Here is a 22,133-nt window from a genome sequence, read left to right on the forward strand (position 1 = left end):
TCACTGAAGTCTAGAGACTGTGGATGGACTTGAAGGTGGAAAAAGGAGATGGATGGGAAGGAAGGAGAAAAAAAAAGCCATTCTAAAAAAACCTTCTTTAGTACTGCACTTAAAATATAGAACAGCCCATGTTTCTGTTAGACACTCTTTAAGGTCTGCAGAGAGGAAGGGTTTAATGTCACAGAGTTAGTGCAATACATAGATGAAGGTAAAAAAGGAGATGTGGACTATCTTCTCAGCTGTCTCTTTTTTATGGAAAAACTGTGCAGCTCTATCACCTTAAGTAAACCCACTTCAGAAAGATTTTGTTAAGCTGTAGGCATAAGTTTAGAAAATGTTGGTTATGGTCTAGGGCCTTAAGTGGTTGTTGGAGGGAAGTTGAAATTAATTTGGAGTCCTTCAATAAAGTGGCATAACATACTAGTTCTCAGGAGTGTCTCCTGAGAGTGTTACAATGAAACTGTTGCTTTAAGGTTGAGCTGTGTATTTTGCAGACTATTGTGCTACCTCCGTACACATTTCTAAAAAGGTTTTCTGTTTGCTTGCAGCTACATCCTCATAAGCTATTCAGTATGAGAATGAAAAGCCTGAAGCAGGTAGCAAGTGAGACGGGAGATATTGGGAGAATATTGGGGAAAATAGGGAGAGCATGAAGGGGGGAATTGATTTTGTACATGGCTTTTTGTAGTCCAAACCATATTAGCGTGTTCTCTGTGCAGAGATTACCATTCCCCTGTTGGCCCAGAAAGACCTGTTGCCTGAGGAAAAGTAAATGTTGATGGGTAGATAACTAGATGAGATGTCAAAAAGACCTGGATCCTTGTGTTCTCTAAACAGCACAGAGCAAATACCTTCTTGGGGCTTTAGCTTCTTTCCTGATAGGATGTGAAAGATGCTGCATGCTGTGCTTGCAAATCACTTCACCTTCTGTGGAAAGAAGAGCTAAGCATGTATGAGGGAACCCCTTTTTATAGCAAATAAGCTAATTATCCTTTTGTCTAATGCTACCTTTTGTTTGCATGCAAAGGAGTGCAAGGATATTTTTGTAGTATGTCATCATGGATTGGGTGGTCTTTGCTTTCTGCTGGAAAGAAACCCTGAAGCAGGACCTAAGATAATAAAATGTCGTGGCTTTGAAGCTTTGTTTGTATTGATGGCAAGTAGAGCTGAGCCTCAACACACTGATTTAGAGATGGAGTACTTACAAGCTTGCAAAATGCTAATTTGGGAGATACAGCAGGCTTCTTTCCTTAGAGAAGCACCATTTCTGGATGTGGTATCTTCCACTTGCTTTATGCTCTAGGAAGGTCTCTTCACTGCAGTCATCAGGCAGCTAAGTATAGCCCCAGTTTTGTTGTCTTAGTACACCCAGTATAAATTTCAAGGAAATTGTGGGGCCTGTATTTTGTTCTAGAAGTTCTTTTTATCCAGAGGGATAGGGAAATATGAACATTATAATTCAAATCTGCAAAAAAAGCGGTATTTTTTCCCCTCAGACTGTTGCACTGATGATTCATTCACTCACTCAGTTTTCCGTCATATCCCACTACTAGCTGATAATAAAAGGGTTGGAGAAGAGAGAAGTTTTTCCTGATTAAGGGAAAAATCACTAGTGATGACAATAAGGAAAAGGAAACCTAGAAGCCCCTGAATTTTGCTGCTTATTCTTCCTGCATGAATTGTAATGGGCATAGAACAGCTTTCCTTATCTGAAGAAATAGGGGTTGTGTAGCTGATGGTGAAGGTGTGGTGCACTGTAGGATTGCCTTATCACTTGTGTAACTATTTCCATATACATAGACAGGGGTATAGGAGAAGGAGGTTTATTTTATGCCTGTCTTATGGAAGAAAGGAGGGAAATGTACAGTTCAGGCAAAAGAGAATCAGGTCCATAGATAAGGTTTTCTGTTTGAACACTGGAGGAACAAAATAAAATATTTTCTGGTAGTATAGAGTGGGAATGTCAGGAAGGGGAGTTGGTGCACCTTTGCACAGTAAACCCAGCACCTAGGTAGCATGCAATCACTGCTGAATGGATGGGAAACAGGAGGCCTGAAATGGATGTATAAAGCAATTTTAAATACTGGTAGCACAGCAGTATGTAACAATTGCAGGGGAGTAGGTGTGCTGCTGAGCTCTGGACAGTACAAGAGCAATGACCTGTGATGGTCTGGGGAAGAAGCAATAGAGTGTGCTCCTGGGGGACTGTACCTCTTATCTCTTCAGATGAAGAATTGAACAAGGAGAACAGTGCTCAGGAAGACAATCCAACTGTCAACAACAGTGTAAATTGAGAAGGTTGTGTTCTATGCCTATGAGAAGTGCCTGTTCTATGGAGTAGTCAGTGGTAATGACCCAGCGGGCAAGCTGGCCAGGATCCCTTGGAGTTGAAGGCTCAGAGCAATTCCTGTGTAATGTAAAAAAAAAACCTTCTCAACAGAGGTATTGGGGGGGATTGTGCCGTGAATGCAGAATACCTTTCCACTGTGCAGGAGTTTCAGGAGCAGAGTTAACAGCTCTCAGGCTGTAGTTAAGGGCAGAGTGAGTCTTGCATTTTTACCATCCTTGGAAATAAGCCCAGCAGAGCCTACGGACTTGGAAGGATGTGTGTTTTGGAGATCATTTGGGTTTAGAAAAATTAAAGTAAAAAAATAATCCCAGTCAGAGTGAGATAAAAATACTGGTCAGGTGGCAGTCCTTGCTAAAGTGCTGGCTTCTGGTCTTCTTACGCTACTTGTTGAGAGATCTCTGCAAGTGGGCTTCCAGTGCCCCAGTGTGTGCACTTGAAGTGCTTAAGCGAGGAGCAAGAATTGATGTGACCAAGAGGAAGCTTGGTTTGGAGAGATTGCTTGTCCACAAAATGTAGTTGGTCTGTCCTCCATTGTTTCTGGTGGAAGACAGTGTTCTCTCTGTATGTGTCTGTCTTTAATATCCTTGACATCTGCTGGAAAGGCAGCACAGCAATTCAAGCAGTCAGGAGGATTTCTGGGAAGCATCAGGGACAACTTCTTCACGCAGGCCTCCGCGTGCACCACCGAGGGCTGGTGTGCAGCTGTATCTGCTGCTCACTGACAGGGGAGGGCTGCATGGGGATGTGGGCATGAGTGGCTGCCTTGGCTGTGATAATCGAGAAACAAGTCCAGATCCTGAGAGGCGTAAGGAAGCATCAGAGCACAGGCCCTGTGGAGAGCAGCTTTCCACTTACCCAGGAAGATGGTAGGCGGGATCTCATGGGAGACGGTTCCGAAGAGCAGTGGAGCTCAAGGGAGCCATCAGGCCTTTTGGGGAGACCTCTCACCAAGCCCGAGCACAGGCCACCCCCATAGTCAGGAAAACAGGCAGGCAAGTCAGGAAATGAGCTTGGCTAAGCAGGGAGCTCCTGATCTAGTACTGGATGTGGAAGCAGGGGCAGGCTGCAATGGAGGAATGCAGGAACACTGCCTGGGCAGCAGGCATGGTGTCAGGAAAGCCAAGGCTCAGGGTGGCTTGAAGCCACTATGGGATGACCAGGACAACGAGAGCAGCTTCTGCTGCTAGGTTATCTGTAAAAGGAATAATGAGGAAAATGTGGGCCTGTTGCTGAACAGGGGATTGATTTAGTGATATCTGATGCTGATGAAGTATAGGCTAGATGAGCAGACAGTGAGGTGGCCTGAAAACTGTCTGAATGGCTGAGATCAGAGTGTTGGGAGCACATGTATGAGTTCTGGTTGGAGGCCAGTATCCAGTGGTGTACCCCAGGGGTCAATACTGCGTCCGGTCCTCTTTAACATCTTCGTTAATTATCTGAATGATGGGGCACAGTAGGCCTTCAGCAAGTTTGCTGATGATAGAAAACTGGGAGGAGTGGCTAGCATACTGAAGGGATGTGTTGCCATCCAGAGGGACCTTGACCAGCTGGAGAAACGTGCTGGCAGCAACCTCATGCAGTCCAAAAAAAGGAAATGCAAAATCCTGCACTTGGGGAGGAATAATGTCACACACTGGAATATACTGGGGACCAATCAGTGGGAAAAGCTGCTTTTCAGTAAAGGACCTGGGAGTCCTGGAGGACAAGAAGAGCGTGAGCCAGCAGTGTGCCCTTGCAGCAAAGGCAGCTATTGGTATCCCAGGCTGCATTAAGAGGAGTGTTGCCAGCAGTGTGAGGGATGTGATCCTTCTCCTCTACTCGGCACTGGTGAGGCCATACCTGGAGTCCTGTTCTGGGCTCCCCAGTACAAGGGAGACGTGGACCTACTGGAGAGAATCCAGGAAATGGCCATGGAGATGATTAAGGGACTGGACATGGTCCTGAGCAGCCTGCTGTAGTTGAGCCTGCTTGAGCAGGAGCATAGGACAAGATAACTTCTAAGGTTTCCTTCCAACCTCAACCATTGTGTGATTGTATGATAACCTTTCCTCATGTGAGAGATGGTGAGAGAGCTGGCACAGTTCAGTTGGCAAAAGAGAAGGCTTGAGGGAATCTCATCCATGTGTATAAATACCTGATGGGAGCAAATGAAGAAGAGGGAGCCAGACTCTTCTGGCTCCAGAGGCTGCCCAGTGACAGGACAAGACACAATGGACACCATCCAAAGCATAAGAGGATCCATCTGAACATCAGAAAACACTTTTTTGCTGCAAGGGTGACTGAGCACTGGAACAAATTGCCCAGAGAGGCTGTGGAGTCTCCATCCTTGGAGATACCCAAAAGCTGTCTGGACATCATCCTGGGCAGCCTTCTCTAGGTTCGTCTGCTTGAGCAATGGGGTTGGACAAGATGACTTCCAGAGGCTTCTTCCAATGTCAGTCTGTGTCTCTGATATCAGATACAGATAAGGCTGAGATACTGAGTGCTACATTTGCTTCTATCTTGACAGTCTCTGTGGCATTTTTGCTTAGAGGCAGGTTCAGAGCAGAGAGGATCTGTTAGCAATGGAAGAGGATCAGGTCAGGGATTTCTGGAGAAATCTTGGCCCAAACCACTCCATGGGATCTGATAAAAGGGCTGCCACAAGAGCTGGCAGATGTCATTGAGAGGATGTTGTCACCTTCAGAAGTTGTGTTGGGGAAGATCTGTGACAAATGAAAGAAGGGAAGCATTGCAGCTATCTTTCAAAAAGGCTAACAGCTTCATCTGTGGAACTACAGGTCAGTCAGGCTCACTTTAATCCCTGGGAGAATCATGGGGCAGGTCTTCTTGGAATGTGTTTCTGGTCACAGAAGAAAGATGGTGACTTGAGAGTAAGTGTAAATCGCAATTGACCAAGTTGACACCCTTTTTTTGGATGAAATGACTAGATTTACAGATAAGGGGAGAACAATGGGTGTCATACCTTGACTTTAGCAAGGCTTTTTATGCAGTGTCCCCAGCATTGTTGGAGTCCTAAATTGGGATGTCCTAGTCTGGATGAATGTCTGCCTACATGGGTAGAAAACTTGCTAGATTGTGAAGCCTGCAGGCAGTGGTTAATGGGTTGCAGTCCACATGGATGCTGGTGGCAGTGGAGGAATGTAGAGGTTTGTTAGTTGGGGGTTTTTGTGGGGCCCTGGCAAGGGACAGAAAACAGTGTCATTGGGTTTATAGACAACAGCAAAACATGGAGTGCAGTCATTCAGTATGAAGGCAGGATTGTCGTTCAGAGGGAGCAGGAGGGGTAGAGGCCTGCATGAACCTTGTGAAATTCTGCAGGGGCCGTGCAGGGTCCTGCACCTGGATGAACCAGCACCCTGCACTTGTGCAGGCTGGGGACTGACTGGCAGGGGAGCAGCTCTGCTGAAAGGTACCTGGGAATGCCATGGACGGTACAGTGAGTCAGCAGTGCTCCCTGGCAGCAAAGGCAGCTGATAGCATCCTAGGCTGTTTTAAGGCACGCTTAAGCCGGTGCATTAAGGAAGTGGTTATTTTCCATTACTTGGCACTTGTAATACTCTGTCACCTAACATCTGGTTTGTGACCCACCCAGTGCTGGAGAAGTGCTGCTAGATTTGAGCAGGTACAGCAGAACGCCACCAATGTGGTCAGGGGCTGGAGCGCAGTTTCTCTGAGGAGAGCCTGAAGAGACTGAGCTTGTTCAACCCCAGAGAAGAGCAGGTTTTCAGGGTACCGAACAGCAGCTGCCAATACCTGTGGGAATATAAGAAAGAAGGCTGGGCCAGAATGTTTGCTGAGGTGTATTAGCAGGTTATCAAGGTGATAGTCCTAAACTGAAGTAGGGGAAGTTCCATGTGGATACGAGGAAAAAGCTTTCTGCCTCTAAGCATAACTAATCACTAGGACAGGCTGCATGGAGTCATTGTGGAGTTCCTACCCTTGGAGGTTTTTAAGACCTGCCTGCAGAAAGTCCTGAGTAACCTGTCTAGAACTGAATGTTGACCTTTCACGGAGGGGGGTGTTCAGTTAGAGACTTCCTGGGCTCCCTACCCCAGTGAACCTGAGTGATTGTGTGTCTTAGAAATTGTAGCTGGTGACTCGTCTCTAAGCAATGACTGATACCACTGAGAAGCTAAGCAGCGAGATACACTCTGGAGGAGTGCAACTCTCCTGTGATCTCTTTTTCAGAACCCTCTGTCATGCAGAACAGCACCCTGACATCCAGGTGTTAACTATGGTGCAACTGAGGGAGGTGAATACCTGTTCTGTGGTGGGGAGGTGTCCTGGAGGAAAGGTGTTGGCTTTCTGGTGTTAGCTGATGATGTTGGCAACATGTTGAGTTGTAGCTAGTAACTCACTTTTATGCAATAGCCAGTACCTTGAAACTGAGCAAGGCAGGGGACTGTAGCTGTCTCTGATCTCTTTTCAGACATTTCTGGGAAGAACAGCAGCTTGCTGGCCAAGCATGCAGATGACCATGGTCTAAATGAAGGAGGTAAGTGCTTGTGCTATGGAGCGCTCTGTTCGTTGTGACTTTTGCCTTAACGCTTCTTGATGTGAAGTTAACGACTGGCACCATGGGCGCTGAGTGCTTTCTGTGCTTGACCTTTGCAGGATCTGGAAGGGATTATGAGGATGGTGTGGGGTCAGGTATAGAGGAGGGAGGGGAGGTGTTGTATGATTGCCCCGTGGGTGTGGGGGATGTTCGTCAGGGTTATTATGGATGCTAAACCAATGGCCCAGCTCTCATTCAGATTATTCTGAATAATCTGAAGATTATTGAAAAGAGAAGGGGAATTGTTGTGAGCTCCAGGATTGTCTGAGTATTGCCTGTTGTTCTTGCAGAAGTGACCCAGGATGCAGAAGGTGGAAATGAGGAGCAGCTGAGCAACCCTCCCTGCTGCAGTACAGAAGGTATGTGAGGGTGAAGCTCCCTGTGTCTCGGGCGAGTGTGCAGACTGGCACAGAGGCCAGGAGTGGCAGTGCTGGGTTGGGCTGTGTATGACCCTGACCCCTTTTTGCTCAAGTAGAAAACAGAGAGAGAGTTATTAGGAGAGAAGGGGCGTGTGTGTGTTGGGCACGTGTGTGTGATGTGTGCTAGGAAATCAGATGTTTGTGATGGGAGTGTTCAGAAGACTTGACAATTTAGCTAGTTTAAAACTGTAGGATTAAATGTTACTAATATTCGTTAATAACACACCTTTTGCTCATGCTTGCACTTTCACTTTATTCCATGGCTTAACAAGTGATAAAGGCTTATAGTGGCTGAGCTGTCGGTAAGGCGGTATGTTTTTGGTCAGTAGATTTCTGAACTGCATTTCTACCTTGTTAATTATGAATGCTGTTGAACACCATGTCAAACTAGAGAGATACTGTGTAACGCTGAAGGTTGGGGTTTTTTATTGCTTAGGTGGGCAGCTGTGTTTTCTTTGGTCACAAAGAATGCAGAGTTTACTTATTTTGTGGGGTTTTTTTCCTGTGGCTTGTTGTTTCTTAAACCTACACGGAGGGAAAGCTCTTCTAAATAAACAGATCAGCGTGCCTGAGGGTTGACACATGGAATGAGAAAACCGATTACCCTGTATGAGAGAATAGTCATCAACACTACATCTTATGGGGTACATCAACATGGAGAGTGTCAAAACTCAGATTAGTCCTGTCCCAAATCTGGTAACAGAAGAATGTAAGGGCTGTCCTTTAATGAACTGCACAGACAAGGGCTTACATTGGTTTATCATCCATCCAGACCAGAATACTGTTTCTGCAGTGTTTTCCTGGAGTACAGAAAGACTGTGGAATGCTAACTTGTTTCACTTTTGTTACCAATTAGTTTCACACTGTGATTCCCAAGAAGCGTTAAAGATCATAGGTTTGGAGCTGAGATCACTCTAAATCTGGCGAAGAACACAAAAAGGTCAAGCCCTCACCCAGAGAGCTGTTACTATACCATTAGGTTTGGCATCCAGAGCAGCTGGTAGTACTGCAGAAAATCCTGCTGAACACTTACCTGTAGAAAATCCAAAGCTGCTATCTGTGAAACAGGAAGGTTCCAGGCAGAATAGTTGAAGCTGTAGCGTAGTGCTGTATCTCAGATTCTTTGGTCTTTGTGACAGTCAGGTGGTGGAGACAGAAGTAATTTCCTCAACCTAGCAGATTCAGTGGCGGCATGCCATCAATAGTTGTGAATTTCTTGTTACCAAGGGATGTAGTTGAAGTACATGACCTGCTTAGAAAGAATTTCACTGGAGTTGTGTAAGATTTTTTTTTTTGTCTTAGAAGTAAAACTGTCAGTAAATATGTAATAAAACTTTCTCATTACTGGTGTGTCTGCAAAGCTTGCACAGATTAAGATGATACCAAGAACCACTGCTGAACTTTGAATCCAAAGAGGGCAATCAACTTACCTGAGTTTGAGAGACTTCCTGTAATTTACCATAGTTCAAGCATGCTTTACTCTGACTCTTGGGAGCTGTCTTTCCTGTGGATGGGTAAAGATTGTTCCACGTAGATGATAATTTGTAGGATGTCTAGAGCCAATCTGGCCACTTACTATCAATAAAAACAGAGGTCTTGCTCTTTGGACCAGCTCTGGTGTTTATTGCATGCCTCTGTGAGCCAGTTTAACTACCTCATGTAGCCAGAAACTGGGTCAGCAGAAAAATTTTATTGGTTTTCTGCTGGACTAATAGGTTAAATCTGATCATAAAGGGCTTTAATAATATAATAATAACTGGGCTGACATACTGGAGGGGATGGAATGCTGGTCAGTGGTGGATTCAAAGGGAGAAAGAAGGACAGGAGACAGGGAAAAGGGGCTGTGGGGTGGAGAGGGCTGTTTCAGCGATAGCAGGACAGGCAGAGATGTGTGGGTCAAACATGTGTTGCATGAAGCTGTCACTTTCTCATACTGTAAGGCTTTGCTGTGCCTTGAGCATGCTGTAGAACAGCCATAGTTTAACTGAGGATGGGCATGAACTGGTTTTGTAGAGCTGAAGCCTTTGACAATGCTGGCTGTTCCGTGTAGAACTTTGCTAGTTTAAAAGTAGTCAACAAATAAAACATCTGTGAAGGAGCAAAGTTTTGAAGGATGTGAAGTTAGGTCAGCTATAGCGTAAAAACTGGGTGAGGGAGGAAAGGAATGGACAGAAAAAAATGTTTTGCTATTTGTGAAATAAGAGGGGTGACTGCGTCGCGTCTACAGCTTCCTCAAAGTAGGCAGCGGAGGGGGAGGCACTGATCTCTCTCTGGTGACCACTGATAGGGCTTGAGGAAATGGAATGAAGCTGCATCAGGGGAAGTTGAGGCTGGACATTAGAAAAAGGCTCTTCACTGAGAGGGTGGTTGTTCGCTGGAACAGGTTCCCCAGGGAAGTGTCATGGCACCAAGCCTGTCAGAGTTCAAGGAGCGTCTGGATGATGCTCTTGGTCATGTGGTTTAGTTTTTGGTAGTCCTGAGAGGAGCAGGGAGTTAGATTTGGTGGTCCCTGTGGGTCCCTTCCAACATGAGATGTTCTATGAAAGGTTTTGTTTCCAAATTTATTAACTGGGTCATCAGAAACTTCTTGTTTTGAGTTGTTTTATCTGATGTAAATGGTTTTTTTTAAAAAAAAAAAGATTTAGAAAGCTTTTAGAAAGTGGGTACTATAAGCCAGTGTGTATCAAAACATATTTGTTTGGTAAGAAATGAAGTTTGCAGATTGGCTGAAAACAATTTTCCATTCCTCAAAAGAAAAGGAAAAAATATTGGTTTTTCTGTCATATAGACCTTAGTTAAGTGGTATAACAATGGACATTTCATACTGGTTTCTGCTTTTTTGTCATAGATCAGTGGTCTCCAAACATTTTTGGTTGTGCACCCCATCAGTAAAATATTATCAGTAAAATACACACCCAATTTATGTATATTTATTTATAAATTATATACATGTGCTACCATACTCAACTATTATATTCATTTTATACATATATATATATATTCATGCACAAACCCAGAAATTAAAAAAGGATAAGACTGAAGTATACAGTATTTTAATTTTTAAATTTTATTAATGGTGAAAAAATATTGTCTTCCTGCACCATAATGGATTGCCTTGTGCACACCCCACTTTGGAGATGACAGATGCAGATAATCCATTTAAAGATTCTCAGAATGCACAGGAATGTGGAAGCTAGTGTGTGTCACGTTACTGCTGCGGAGTTTTCTGTGGTGCCAGGTTTGATTCTTCTGTTCAATTACCAGCCAAACAATCATATTCAGATATTTGCTAAAGACAATGTTGAAAAGGGAAAAACAATCTCCAAATGTGAGAAAACATGCATGAGTGGAAGGGTGGGAGGGAGTTAGGTCTGAGTGTAAGAAATATGACTCTGTGATGCAGGCAAAACAGCCACAAAACAAGGAAACAGACTTGACACAGGACGGTATAGCTGGAGGGAAGTTGTGGTGTCCTGTAATAGCAGAGTCAGATCTGGTTAGTTGCCAAGGTGTTATAGTGAAGACCAAATTAATTAAGTCTGTATTATTTGTGGCCTATGTGATAAGCTGCTTTGCAAGGGCTACTTACTTGGCTAAACTGTACTCATGTCATGCTTACAGAAACCATTGTTATATCATGTCGAGACATCAGATGTAGCTGTGCATCCTTTGGTGCTGTTTGCAAGCTGTGTGGGGACACAGCATTCTGCATGTTCTGTGGGGAGTGTGAAACCTGATGCTTATCACCACAGCTATAAAATGAGACAAAACCACTAATTTCATATTCAGGCCCTCTCACTGCATAGACACAAGCAAATAGCAGCCCGCACCCTGGCTGGCTTCTCAGTCGCATTCTTTAGTCTTGTCATCAAGCTGGCATAAGTCAGCTGGAGATAAAGCAGTAAATCTGCTTGGATTTTAAGGAAACAAATCATAAAAATACTTCAGGCCTATCCAGGAACCTTGTGAGAACCACACTAAGGGACATCTTTCTTTTTCTCATTGTCTGCAGAGATGAGTAGCATGTGTAGTCATATGCTGCTCTCCTAGACTGTCTCTTGGTATCTTATCCTAGGTTGGAATGATGCTTGAGCTGGACACTAGTGGAAGGGAGAGGTAGTGCTGTCAAAATAAGAGCCAAGACTGAATGACACAGTGCCTTGGCACATCCAGTTGCTTCCCCTTATGCTGTTGCTTTGCGCACCAAGATGGAAACACTGATGTAAGTGGGCCTTGCATATGCTTTACTGGAAATAAGCCTGGTTAGAGGTTGATGCATGCTGCATGCAGTGAGTTAGGTTGGGCGTGTGATCTTGAACTTCCTGGATTCTAACTTCCTGCACTATAACTTCTCTTTGCCTTCAGTTTCCTTGTTTGTTAAAGAAGCGCTCTATTTGCAGTCCTCAAAAGAGAACTCCAAAAGCACTTGGCATTACTGTGTGAAAGAAATAGCAGCAGCAGCATCACATGCATGTGTGATGCACAGCTAATACTAACATTATAGGCCTGAACCTTTGTGTAAAAGTGGTGTCTTAAGTGCCTAGTGATGTGACCCAAAGTCATGGAGTCAAAACAGCCTCATGGGTTATCAACTGCTTATCAGGTGGCTGGCAGTAAGTGTTAAATATTCTTAATCTGCTCCAATTGCAGAGGAATGTGTCTACCACCATTTAGGTAAAATGGCTAGTGGCTATCATACCACGGGCTGTGTAGCGGCTGTAATTGCTTATTTTGGATCATGTGACAATGTCTTAATTAATCTTCACACTTTATAAGTATTTAAAGCCTGCAGTATTCTTGTATAGCTAGTTCAATTTCTAGAAGACATAATAATTTACCTGTGTGCTTTTCTTTTTCTTTTGCTTCACATCTTAAATCATAAACAAATGATCATAAGCAATGGAAGAGAAGCGGTAGGATTCAGCGGAGAAGGAGCTGCTGTCTTTTCTCTGGGAGAATTTCCACAAGCACTGAAGTCCACCCATAAAGTACATCCATAAAGAAGGGCTTTGAAGACTAGCTGAGCTGTTTCCAATGCCTATTTTTCTGAGAGGGGACAGCCTCAATTTCTACTGTCACTGCATGAATATAAATAGGCCAAATCATGGACAAAATCTTTTGTGTTATTTTGTATCTGGTTTTAACAGTGTTCTACTAACATGAAATGTAAGAACTAAGGTGTTTTTTATAACTGGTTTTTAGAGATTAACAAAGTCATATCCATTTGCATGAATGTGGATAAATAGAAAACTAATCAGCTTTTTATGCAATTTTGGATCAGTACTGTAGTCAGAAGACTGTTCATCCTGCAGCAGTTTTGAAGTTTCCATTTGCTAGTCTCAGTTCTCCAGTAGGAACTCAGTGCTCCAGACAAATATTCTCCAAGATAACTAATCTCCTGGAGATGGCAGAAGAGTGGCACACTGATCGTCTGATGGTGGTTGACTTTGTGGTAGAGCTACAATTCAGTTTTTTGTTGCATTGGAACAGAGCTGCTTCTATTAGCAGTGGTTTGGGGGTTTTCCTGAAATTTCTAATATTTTTTGCACTTTTAGGGTGTGCGGGGGTTTATGCCTTATCTTTTGCTTCACATTGTGCTAAAAGAATGTCAATCTACCCATTTCTAAAGAATAACGATATATTTTTAGGTTGCTTGTGACTGGAAGACAAACTTGAAAACTGAGGTCATATATACACTGAACTTCAAAAAGAATCAAGAATACCATGTATTAATGTTTTCAGAACATCAGGCTATAAAGTCTGTTTTGTGACTTCTGCATGCTGATTGCTTATGAAAGCTGAGAGCCATTTCAGTTGATTTTGAACTTGGTATGTGTAAAGAATCATGAAGGTTTGACAATGATAACCAGAGATCAGAAACTCTTCACTCTTGTTTCAACTTATGCCTCTCTTGTTCGCCCACCAGCCACTACTATGAAGAACATGTTTCCATCTTCTTGATGATCAGCTTTTGTAGGTACAGGAATGCTGTAGGTACCCTCTCAAAGCCTACTTTTCTCCAGGCTTGAACAAATACAGTGCCTTCAACTTCCCCACAGTACAATGCTCTGACCATCTTGGTAGCCCTTCACAGAACCTGCTCCAATTTTATTGATATGTGTCTTCCTGAAGGGGTCCAAAAGTAGATGCAATATTTTAAATGCAGTCTGGTGTGTGCTGAGTAGAGTGGTATAATCACTACCCACAATCTGCTGGCTACGTTCCTGGTAATACAGCCCAGGATGCTGTTGACTGCCTTTGCTGCCAGGAAACACTGCTGGCTCATGTTTGGCTTGCTGCTTACTGAGATCCTCCTGCTTCTTTTTAGCAGAACTGCTGCCCTGCCAGCCAGACCCTAGCTTGTATCATTGCAAGTGGTTCCTCTTCCCAGAGCTTTACATTTGTCCTTATTTAATTCACCTGTCTAGGTCTCTCTGACAGCCTGGCCCTTTAGCATGTTGACTGATTTTCCGTCTGGTGTCACCTGCAAACTCAACAAGACTGCACTTTATCTCCTCCTCCAGACCACTGGTGGAGATATTAGACCAGCTCCTGCATAGACCCTTGTAGTACTCTGCTTGCCTCAGCCATCCAGGTAGAATACAACCTGTTAGCCACCATCGTCTCAGCCCAGTCATCCACCCAGTTCTTTACTTGTAGGGGAATGAAGACAGTGGGTTGACTGACATTGATATTATGCAGCTGTGGCTTTGCTTTGACAATGTGCAGCTGTGATCCTACAGCGAAGTGGTTAAATAGCTCTGAGGAGTGTGAGAAAAAACACCCAGATGAAGCAGAGACAAGGAAGAGTGTGGTCTGGTCTCTGGAGGATGGAGAAACAGCATGGACAGTAAAGTTCAATCAATGGTAAAGCTTTTTGCTGCTTACTATATTATTTGTGTTGCATGATTTCCTGACCGCTGTAACTCAGTTGCAACATTTACCTATCTATAGAATCATAGAATGGTTTGGGTTGGAAGGGATCTTTGAAGATTGTCTAGTCCAACCCCCCTGCCATGGACAAGAACATCTTTTGCTAGATCAGGTTGTTCAAAGCCCTGTCCATCCTGACCTTGAACACTCCCAATGATGGGGCATCCACAGCTTCTCTGGGCACCCTGTTCCTGTGTCTCACCACCCTCGCTGTAGAAAATGTCATCCTCATGTCCAACCTAAATCTATCCTATTTCAGTTTAGGACCGTTGCCCCTTGTCCTGTCACTACTGGTCTTGGTAGTTGACTTTCTCTGTCTTATAAGCCTCCTTTATGTATTGGAAGGCTATAATAAGGTCTCCCCGAAGCCTTCTTTTCTCCAGGCTGAACAACTCTCTCAGCTTGTCTTCATAGGAGAAGTGTTCCATCCCACTGATCATCTTCATGGCCTCCTCTGGACCCCTCTAACAGGTCCGTGTATTACTTGTGTTGTGATGATACTCCAGGTAGTCTCACAAGAGCAGAGTTGAGTGAGATAGTCACCTTCCTTGACCTGCTGGCCACGTTTCTTTTGATGCACCCCAGGATAAAATTTGTCTGCAAGTGCACATTGCCAGCTCATATCTAATTTTTTTTGTCCATCAGTATATATCAAAGTCCTCTTACACAAGGCTGCTTTCAATCTGTTCATCCCCCACCCCGTACTGATACTGGGGATTGCCCTGACCCATGTGCAAGACTTTGCACTTAGCCTTGTTGAACTTCATAAGGTGCACATGGGCTCACTTTTCAGGCCTGTCGAGGTCCCTCTGGATGGTATCCCTTCCCTCAAGTGTATCAACAGCACCCCTCAGCTTGGTGCCATCTGTGAACTTGCTAAGAGTGCATTTGATCCCATTACCTATGTCATTGCTGAAGATACTAGATCGTATTGGTCCCAGTGCAGACCCTTAAGGGACCTCACTTACTACTAGTTTCTACTTGGACATTGAGCCGTTGACTGCAATTGGACGTGGCCATCCAGCCAATTCCTTGTCCACCCAACAGTTCATCTAGTTCACCCATTCAAGCCATAATGTTTTAACTTGAATACAGAAACACTGTGGGAGACTGTGTCAAAGCTTTTCTAAAGACAAGGTGTAAAAATACTGCTTTCCCCTCATCCATAAATCTACTAGAAGATTATCATCATTGTAGAAGACAGTTGGGTTAGTTAGGAATGTTTTACCCTTACTTAAACGTATGTTGACTGTTCCCAACCGCTTTCTCCTTCATGAGCCCAGAAATGTGTCCCAAGAGGACCAGCTCCAAGATTCTTCCAGGGATGAAAGTGACACTGACCAGCCTGTAGGTCCCCAGGTTGACCTTTTGGTGCTTTTTAAAAATAGATACACCTTAGCTAGCTTTGTAGCTTTTCTAGTCTAGTCGGGGACTTCCTCAATCTTCATGACCTTTTAAAGGTGATAGCACTCAGTAACATCAGCCAGCTCTTCTGGCACCCTTGAACATGTCTGTTCAAGTTCCATGAACTGGTGCGGATCAAGTTTTGCCAAGTAATCCCTGAATTCTGGTAGTTTTTTTCTTGAGCCCTTTGACAAAGCACAGAGCCTGTGAGACTTTGTTAATGAAGACTGAGGCAAGGAACACATCAAGTAACTAAGCCTTCTCTATCTGATATCCTTAAATCACCCTGCTGTTCAGTAATGGGCCTGTAAATTCCTTCTTTTTAATGTAGAAGGAGATACAGCTCTTGTTGCCCTTGATGTTCTTTGCAAGTCTAAATACGGCTGAGGGTCAAGGTCCCTCTGGATGGCAACACATCCCTTCAGTATGTTAGCCACTCCTCCCAGTTTTCTATCATCAGCAAACTTGCTGAAGGCCTACTGTGCCCCATCATGCAGATAATTAACGAAGATGTTAAAGAGGACCGGACGCAGTATTGACCCCTGGGGTACACCACTGGATACTGGCCTCCAACCAGAACTCATACATGTGCTCCCAACACTCTGATCTCAGCCATTCAGACAGTTTTCAGGCCACCTCACTGTCTGCTCATCTAGCCTATGCTTCATCAGCATCAGATATCACTAAATCAATCCCCTGTTCAGCAACAGGCCCACATTTTCCTCATTATTCCTTTTACAGATAACCTAGCAGCAGAAGCTGCTCTCGTTGTCCTGGTCATCCCATAGTGGCTTCAAGCTGCCCTGAGCCTTGGCTTTCCTGACACCATGCCTGCTGCCCAGGCAGTGTTCCTGCATTCCTCCATTGCAGCCTGCCCCTGCTTCCACATCCAGTACTAGATCAGGAGCTCCCTGCTTAGCCAAGCTCATTTCCTGACTTGCCTGCCTGTTTTCCTGACTATGGGGGTGGCCTGTGCTCGGGCTTGGTGAGAGGTCTCCCCAAAAGGCCTGATGGCTCCCTTGAGCTCCACTGCTCTTCGGAACCGTCTCCCATGAGATCCCGCCTACCATCTTCCTGGGTAAGTGGAAAGCTGCTCTCCACAGGGCCTGTGCTCTGATGCTTCCTCGCGCCTCTCAGGATCTGGACTTGTTTCTCGATTATCACAGCCAAGGCAGCCACTCATGCCCACATCCCCATGCAGCCCTCCCCTGTCAGTGAGCAGCAGATACAGCTGCACACCAGCCCTTGGTGGTGCACGCGGAGGCCTGCGTGAAGAAGTTGTCCCTGATGCTGCCCAGAAGTCCTCCTGACTGCTTGAATTGCTGTGCTGCCTTTCCAGCAGATGTCAGAAGTTTCTCCGTCTGTGCCGGAGTCTGTCAGTTAGAGGCTTCTTTGTGCTGTTTGAAGAAGCCTTTACTTCCCTCCTTACAGGTCTGGTGGCTGGTAGCATGCTTCGACCATGTCATCGTCCCTGCTGGCCTTTCCTGTGATCCTGATGCACGAGCTCTCAGCCAGCCTGTCGCCTGCTCTGTATCAAAGCTCCGTACACTCAAGCTGCTCTGCCCAGAGAGGGCAGCTTCTCTTTTCCTCCCTCCGTGACCTCCCTGCAGAGCTTCTACACACCCACTGCAGTGCTTCCATCACGCAGGCTGGCTCACCCAGTCTCAGTTATTCCAGCAGTGTTGCGGTTAACTTGTGGAGAACTGTAATTAATTCTTCCTGCTTGCTTTCCATGTTGCATGTATTTATGTATGTACTTTCATGGCTCCTTCTGCCAGTTTGTTGGGTTTTTTTTTTCTGACATCCATTTTGTTCGTGTCACTTTGTACCCCTTTGGACCCCTATCCACTGCTACATAACTAGTAGTTGTTAACAGTGTGGGAAGGATCACAGGTAACTTATGCCCATACCTTGCCCTGTGTTAGGAAGTCCAAACCCTACGTAAAACTCGAGATCTTTTCTTATCATTACGCATACCATTTAAATGTTTACTTCTACTTGCACAATTTCTCCTGGTTTTGCAGCTGCATTGCAGGATTTGTTAGAGCTAGACCACCTTACCTCTACTGTGTCTGTAAATTTGGTCATTATTTATTTTTTAAAAAATAAGATATAAAAAATTCTGCTGTATTTTTTTGTAATATATACCTACACTTTTTATTTAACCTTAAAAGTCAGTAACTGATCCCCAAAATAATCTTTAACCCAAAGTGATTTATTTTATATATAGATATATTTTTAAGTCACAGCTCCTGAGCCAAGTGTCCTTCTCCACTCACCTTCAACAGGTTTATTGGGATGATGCTGTCTACTTCTTAGTAACTTTTACCAAATTTCACACAAAGATGTCTTTTGTTATGTGTATTGTGGTAAGTGAACCTGTAACTTGTTTTCCTGCTTGGACAAAGGCTTGCTTTCTGGTATTAGTTTGAGAAATAATGGTCAAAAAAGAATGATTGTTTGGGTGAACTGGCTGAAATTGCTCCCAGAAACAATACCAATTCATCTAATATGCTGCATTCATCCTGTGCATTTTAATACTAAATATTATGCAAAAGTCTCACATAGGGTGTGACTGAAAATTCCTTGGCAACTGATATCACCAAGTTTGTTTCCAAAGCAAAAAGTGACAGCCTTCAAAAATAGTAAACAGTTATGACTGACTGACTACAGTTGCCAGAATTCTTCAGCACAAGTCATGAAATTCTGGAGCTTTATCAGGAGTAGAAAAACCCACTTATGTGGCAGGCTGATGTAAGGCCAAGAACCACAGTCTCTACAGTGCCTCACTGCCTGCTTTTACCCACTCACTTTGCACAGTGTCTGCTGTGCATGATAAATTTCTGCCCACTGGTTAGAAGTATAGACCTTGCAGTTTTCAAAGCAAGAGTGAAGCTCGGGGCTTTTTTTGTTGGTATTGTTTCTTCGGGGTTTATGATTAGACGGTTGGTTTCTTTCATATGAATGTGAAGCCAGACATTTGGGAGAATAAATAGGTCTAATTTCCTGCCAGTTTTGGTGACAGCATTTGCAGTGCCATTCCCATTGTCCTTCTTTCCAAATGTCTCCTGTATAGTAACTAAAGAAGAATAAATATTTTTTTCCATGAAAAAATTGTGTCCAATCTTACCTTGCAGTGAATGCAAAAATAAGCGTTTTCAATAGCAAAGAGTAGAAGCTCACTGGAGATGCAAACAGTTACTTCTGGCTTGTGTATGTCTTGAGTCCAGGAAACGCTGAGTGTATTCCAGGAAGTGAGCCTGCCCTCCAGTAGTCCAGAGTCCCAGCTCATCCTGATATTGAGACCTGAATGTTGCTAATAATAGAAACTCACAGTGAGTAGAAGCTGCTGCTAAGTACTCGTGCTCACAAGATGCATCCCAGTTGATTCCTTGGTCCTGGCTCCTTCTCTTTGTATTAGGTTGAAACTACTGAAGCAATGCCTGGAGGAGGTGTCACTCCTCATTAATCCCAGAATAAATGAGATCAGAGCTCAAGTGCTGGTATGCAACTGATTTTATGGATTTTGGGCATCAAATTCAAACCACAGTTGTGAAGGCAGCTTTGTGTTGTGCTGACATGTATAGGCTGGCTTTCTGTTGTTCACAAACACCCTGTCCTGGATCTAGCTGGGGAGGTTGAAAAGTTACACCATCCTCACGTTATCGTTGGTTGTGTGACTGTTGGGAACAATCTCTGACAAATTACGGCATGAAAGCAGTGTGAGTTGAAAGAGCCTTCATTGGTGCCCAGGACTTAACTTCATATGGAGCTCCACAGGTGGAGTTCGGAGGCCAGTCCAGGAGCAGCACTGCAGCAAAAGCTGGAACATTGATAGGTGGCATGGTTGTCTTTTGAGCAGACTTGTATCTATGCCTTAAAACCAGGGGCTGGTGACACCTGGCAGACTGCAGGGAGGTGATGCACACTCGGTGTGGCACGCTGCTGCTGCAACACAAGTTTGCAATGCTCTTCAAGCAGTAGCAAGTTAATTTACTAACACCCAAAACAGCAAGGGGGAGGTGAGCTTGTGTGCTCCCGCTGTCTCTGGGTGCAGTTTGAACTCTGACGTAGGTACAAGGACATGAAACATTTCTGTGGACCTTAAAGAGCATGTGAACAAAATTCTGAGGAGTTTTGCCTTGGGGTTGACCTTAAGGGGACTTCCCTCCTTAAAAGGTGGTGGGCAGAGTGGATTGTAGGGCACCATGTGGGCCACTGTGGCTTAACTAGTGCAGTTATGGGAGAAATCATTGTATCCTCTGCCCAAAGAGGTATCTTAAGTCTCTACTTTGTCAATTTTTATATGAACCAAATATAAAACTTGGGTCAAAATTTGGGTATAATGCATCTTCTGCTTCATCCCTGATGGATATCTGAGGACAGGCCTGTGAGTCCCATAACTTGTCAATTTTTTCTAGCAGTTAGAGAGACAAACTGTGCCTCTCCACTTAGAAAAATCCATTCCTAGCCTTATAAATCTCAAGTTTCTTTTAAGTTTCTTTCCCATTTAGACTGTATTTTCCAATTCTATCCTATCTGGTTGTGCTTGTTTGCCATTCCTCTTCAGTGGGGGATTCGGCGCTCTTGGAGCATGCGTTTTTTGATCCCTGTTTGGTTCCTGGGGCAGAAGAGAGCAGAAAGTTGGACCAGGAAGTGGGAACAGAAGGGAACTGAGCGATGAACGGTAGGTGGAGGTAAGTGCAAATGAGGTCCAGAAATTCTCTTTACAGTACTGCAAAACAGACCGGATTTTAGGGCTCCAAGAGTAAATTCATCACAGAATCATCTGTTGAAATGCTTGCCTCATGCTGCAATAGGTTGTGTCTTTTGGTCCTGGCAGCAGAGGAGAGATGCCTTTCCACTGATACCAGCGTTTCCCTCCTCGTTCTGGTTGGGAATTACATATGCAGCGGGTTTCACTCCTAGTTGCAAGTTCTCAATTTTAAGTAAATGTCAAGCTAAGCTAAACAACTAACTTAACTAAACTAATCAAGGGAGGTCCTTGGTGGTGATGGTGTCTCACTCAAGCCAGAAGACTATCCCAGGGAGACAACATTTGAAAAAGAGGTGAGAAGCTTTAGGTGCCAGAGTGGCAGCCTGAAGCTCTGTGTGTCTGGGTGCTGTTGGTCTGCTGGAGCAGGACTTGCGCCAGGGCAGGACCCAAGAGTGTAGGGGATTATTCCCAGGTTCCCTGTGCTGTGTGGAGACAGAAGTTTTCTAAGGAAGGCGGCTGATTTGCAAGGTGAGAAAAAGGCTCCCGAAGACGAGTCACCTGTGGATTAGCTGTTTTGCATTAAGAGCTGTAGGAGGCAGGTTGCTGCCCGCTTACTCAAAGGATATTTGATGAGTGTGCTAGCGGCTTATCCTGTGGGATGGTTTGTTGTAGATGTTCTAAAGGGCCAATAATAATTATTTTTGTCAAGAGGACTTAGAAATTGGCTAAGACATATGATATTTTATATTATCTTTAGAACATCAGAAAGAGGGGCCTGGACACTTGGGGGAAATTATCTCAGCAGTATCATCATGATTTAGGATAATGCATGGTCAGCAGGCGGGATGGGCCAAAGGTTGGATTGGAGAAGGAGAAAACTATAAGGAACTGGCTGTGGGACTTTGAGGTTGGAGGCCTTTATGGCTGAGGGCCAGCCCATGGGGGTGGGGGACTTGTTCCTTGTAAAAAGATGTTGTGTCCCAGGGATCCTGCAGATCACGTTTCCCATCACACATAGACTGCTGGTGTCCTGCCTTGTGCCCTGGGCTCGGAGGACCCTTCTACTTCCCATCTCCACCGCTTTGCTTTTCCCCTCAACAGCAGAAGAAAAATTTTACCAGGGACACAGAATTTTACCACTGGGTAGCGGAGCAGGGTTCCGTGCAGGGTTTATTGCTCAATATCCTTGCATGGTTGCTCAATTACATCTGCTCTGAGCGCGTGCCAGAATCCTGAGAAGTTTCACTGGTTTCCAGTGGGTGTGGACCTGGTTGGTTCCTGAGGCCAATCTAGCAGGGAGAAAGGTCATGGGAAATAATACCTGATTTGTGGCCACTGTTGTATGATCCCCAAATATGTCAGTGCATGGAATGCAGCCAGGCTGTTTACTGTTCTTTGGCTCCATCATGGCTCTGAATCATGAGTTCTGCTCAACAGCATCGGTTAAATGTGAAAGTCCTCCAATACAACTCTGCAGAGATAAGTCAACCGGAACTCATTTAATATGCTTTTCCTAATCACGGTATTATCACAGTGGTAACAAGTATATGGTGAATTGAAACATTGTAATCATTAGTAATTTGGTCCAATATTAATAATTACTTATCATCTGGTTGTTTTTCAGTTCTCTGTTTCTGGAGGCAAATAAATTATGACAGAAGTTCCTTGTAGTGGCAAAATCAAACACCGAAAGATTGAAGAATGCTGAAGTCAAGGTTTTCTGCACAGTCTTCCCTTATTCTCCCTGTACTT

At 44.4% G+C, this 22,133-nt stretch overlaps 1 protein-coding gene and 1 long non-coding RNA gene across 10 annotated transcripts in view; one reads left to right on the plus strand and one right to left on the minus strand.

Moving 5' to 3' along the window:
* Positions 1-22,133, plus strand: part of CD58 (CD58 molecule) — a 51,641-nt gene that overhangs the window by 16,956 nt on the left and 12,552 nt on the right. For 6 of the 9 annotated variants that reach the window (XM_040596396.1, XM_040596403.1, XM_040596404.1 and 3 more), the window contains 3 exons: positions 6,783-6,848; positions 7,199-7,267; positions 12,225-13,098. In XM_040596396.1, the coding sequence (XP_040452330.1) occupies positions 6,783-6,848; positions 7,199-7,267; positions 12,225-12,244 (155 nt within the window). In that variant the 3' untranslated portion in view covers positions 12,245-13,098. Of the gene's footprint in view, positions 1-6,782; positions 6,849-7,198; positions 7,268-11,402; positions 11,550-12,224; positions 13,099-22,133 lie in introns of those variants that run through there. The other 3 variants (XM_040596399.1, XM_040596398.1, XM_040596397.1) reach the window with 2 other exon arrangements.
* Positions 229-18,252, minus strand: LOC121089278. Its single transcript, XR_005828177.1, has 4 exons — positions 18,241-18,252; positions 17,292-17,298; positions 16,766-16,770; positions 229-3,384 (listed from the first exon to the last, which is right to left on the minus strand). It is a non-coding gene; the product is annotated as an uncharacterized LOC121089278 (long non-coding RNA).

This window comes from Falco naumanni, chromosome 5, assembly GCF_017639655.2.
Source record: "Falco naumanni isolate bFalNau1 chromosome 5, bFalNau1.pat, whole genome shotgun sequence".
Classification (NCBI taxonomy): domain Eukaryota; kingdom Metazoa; phylum Chordata; class Aves; order Falconiformes; family Falconidae; genus Falco; species Falco naumanni.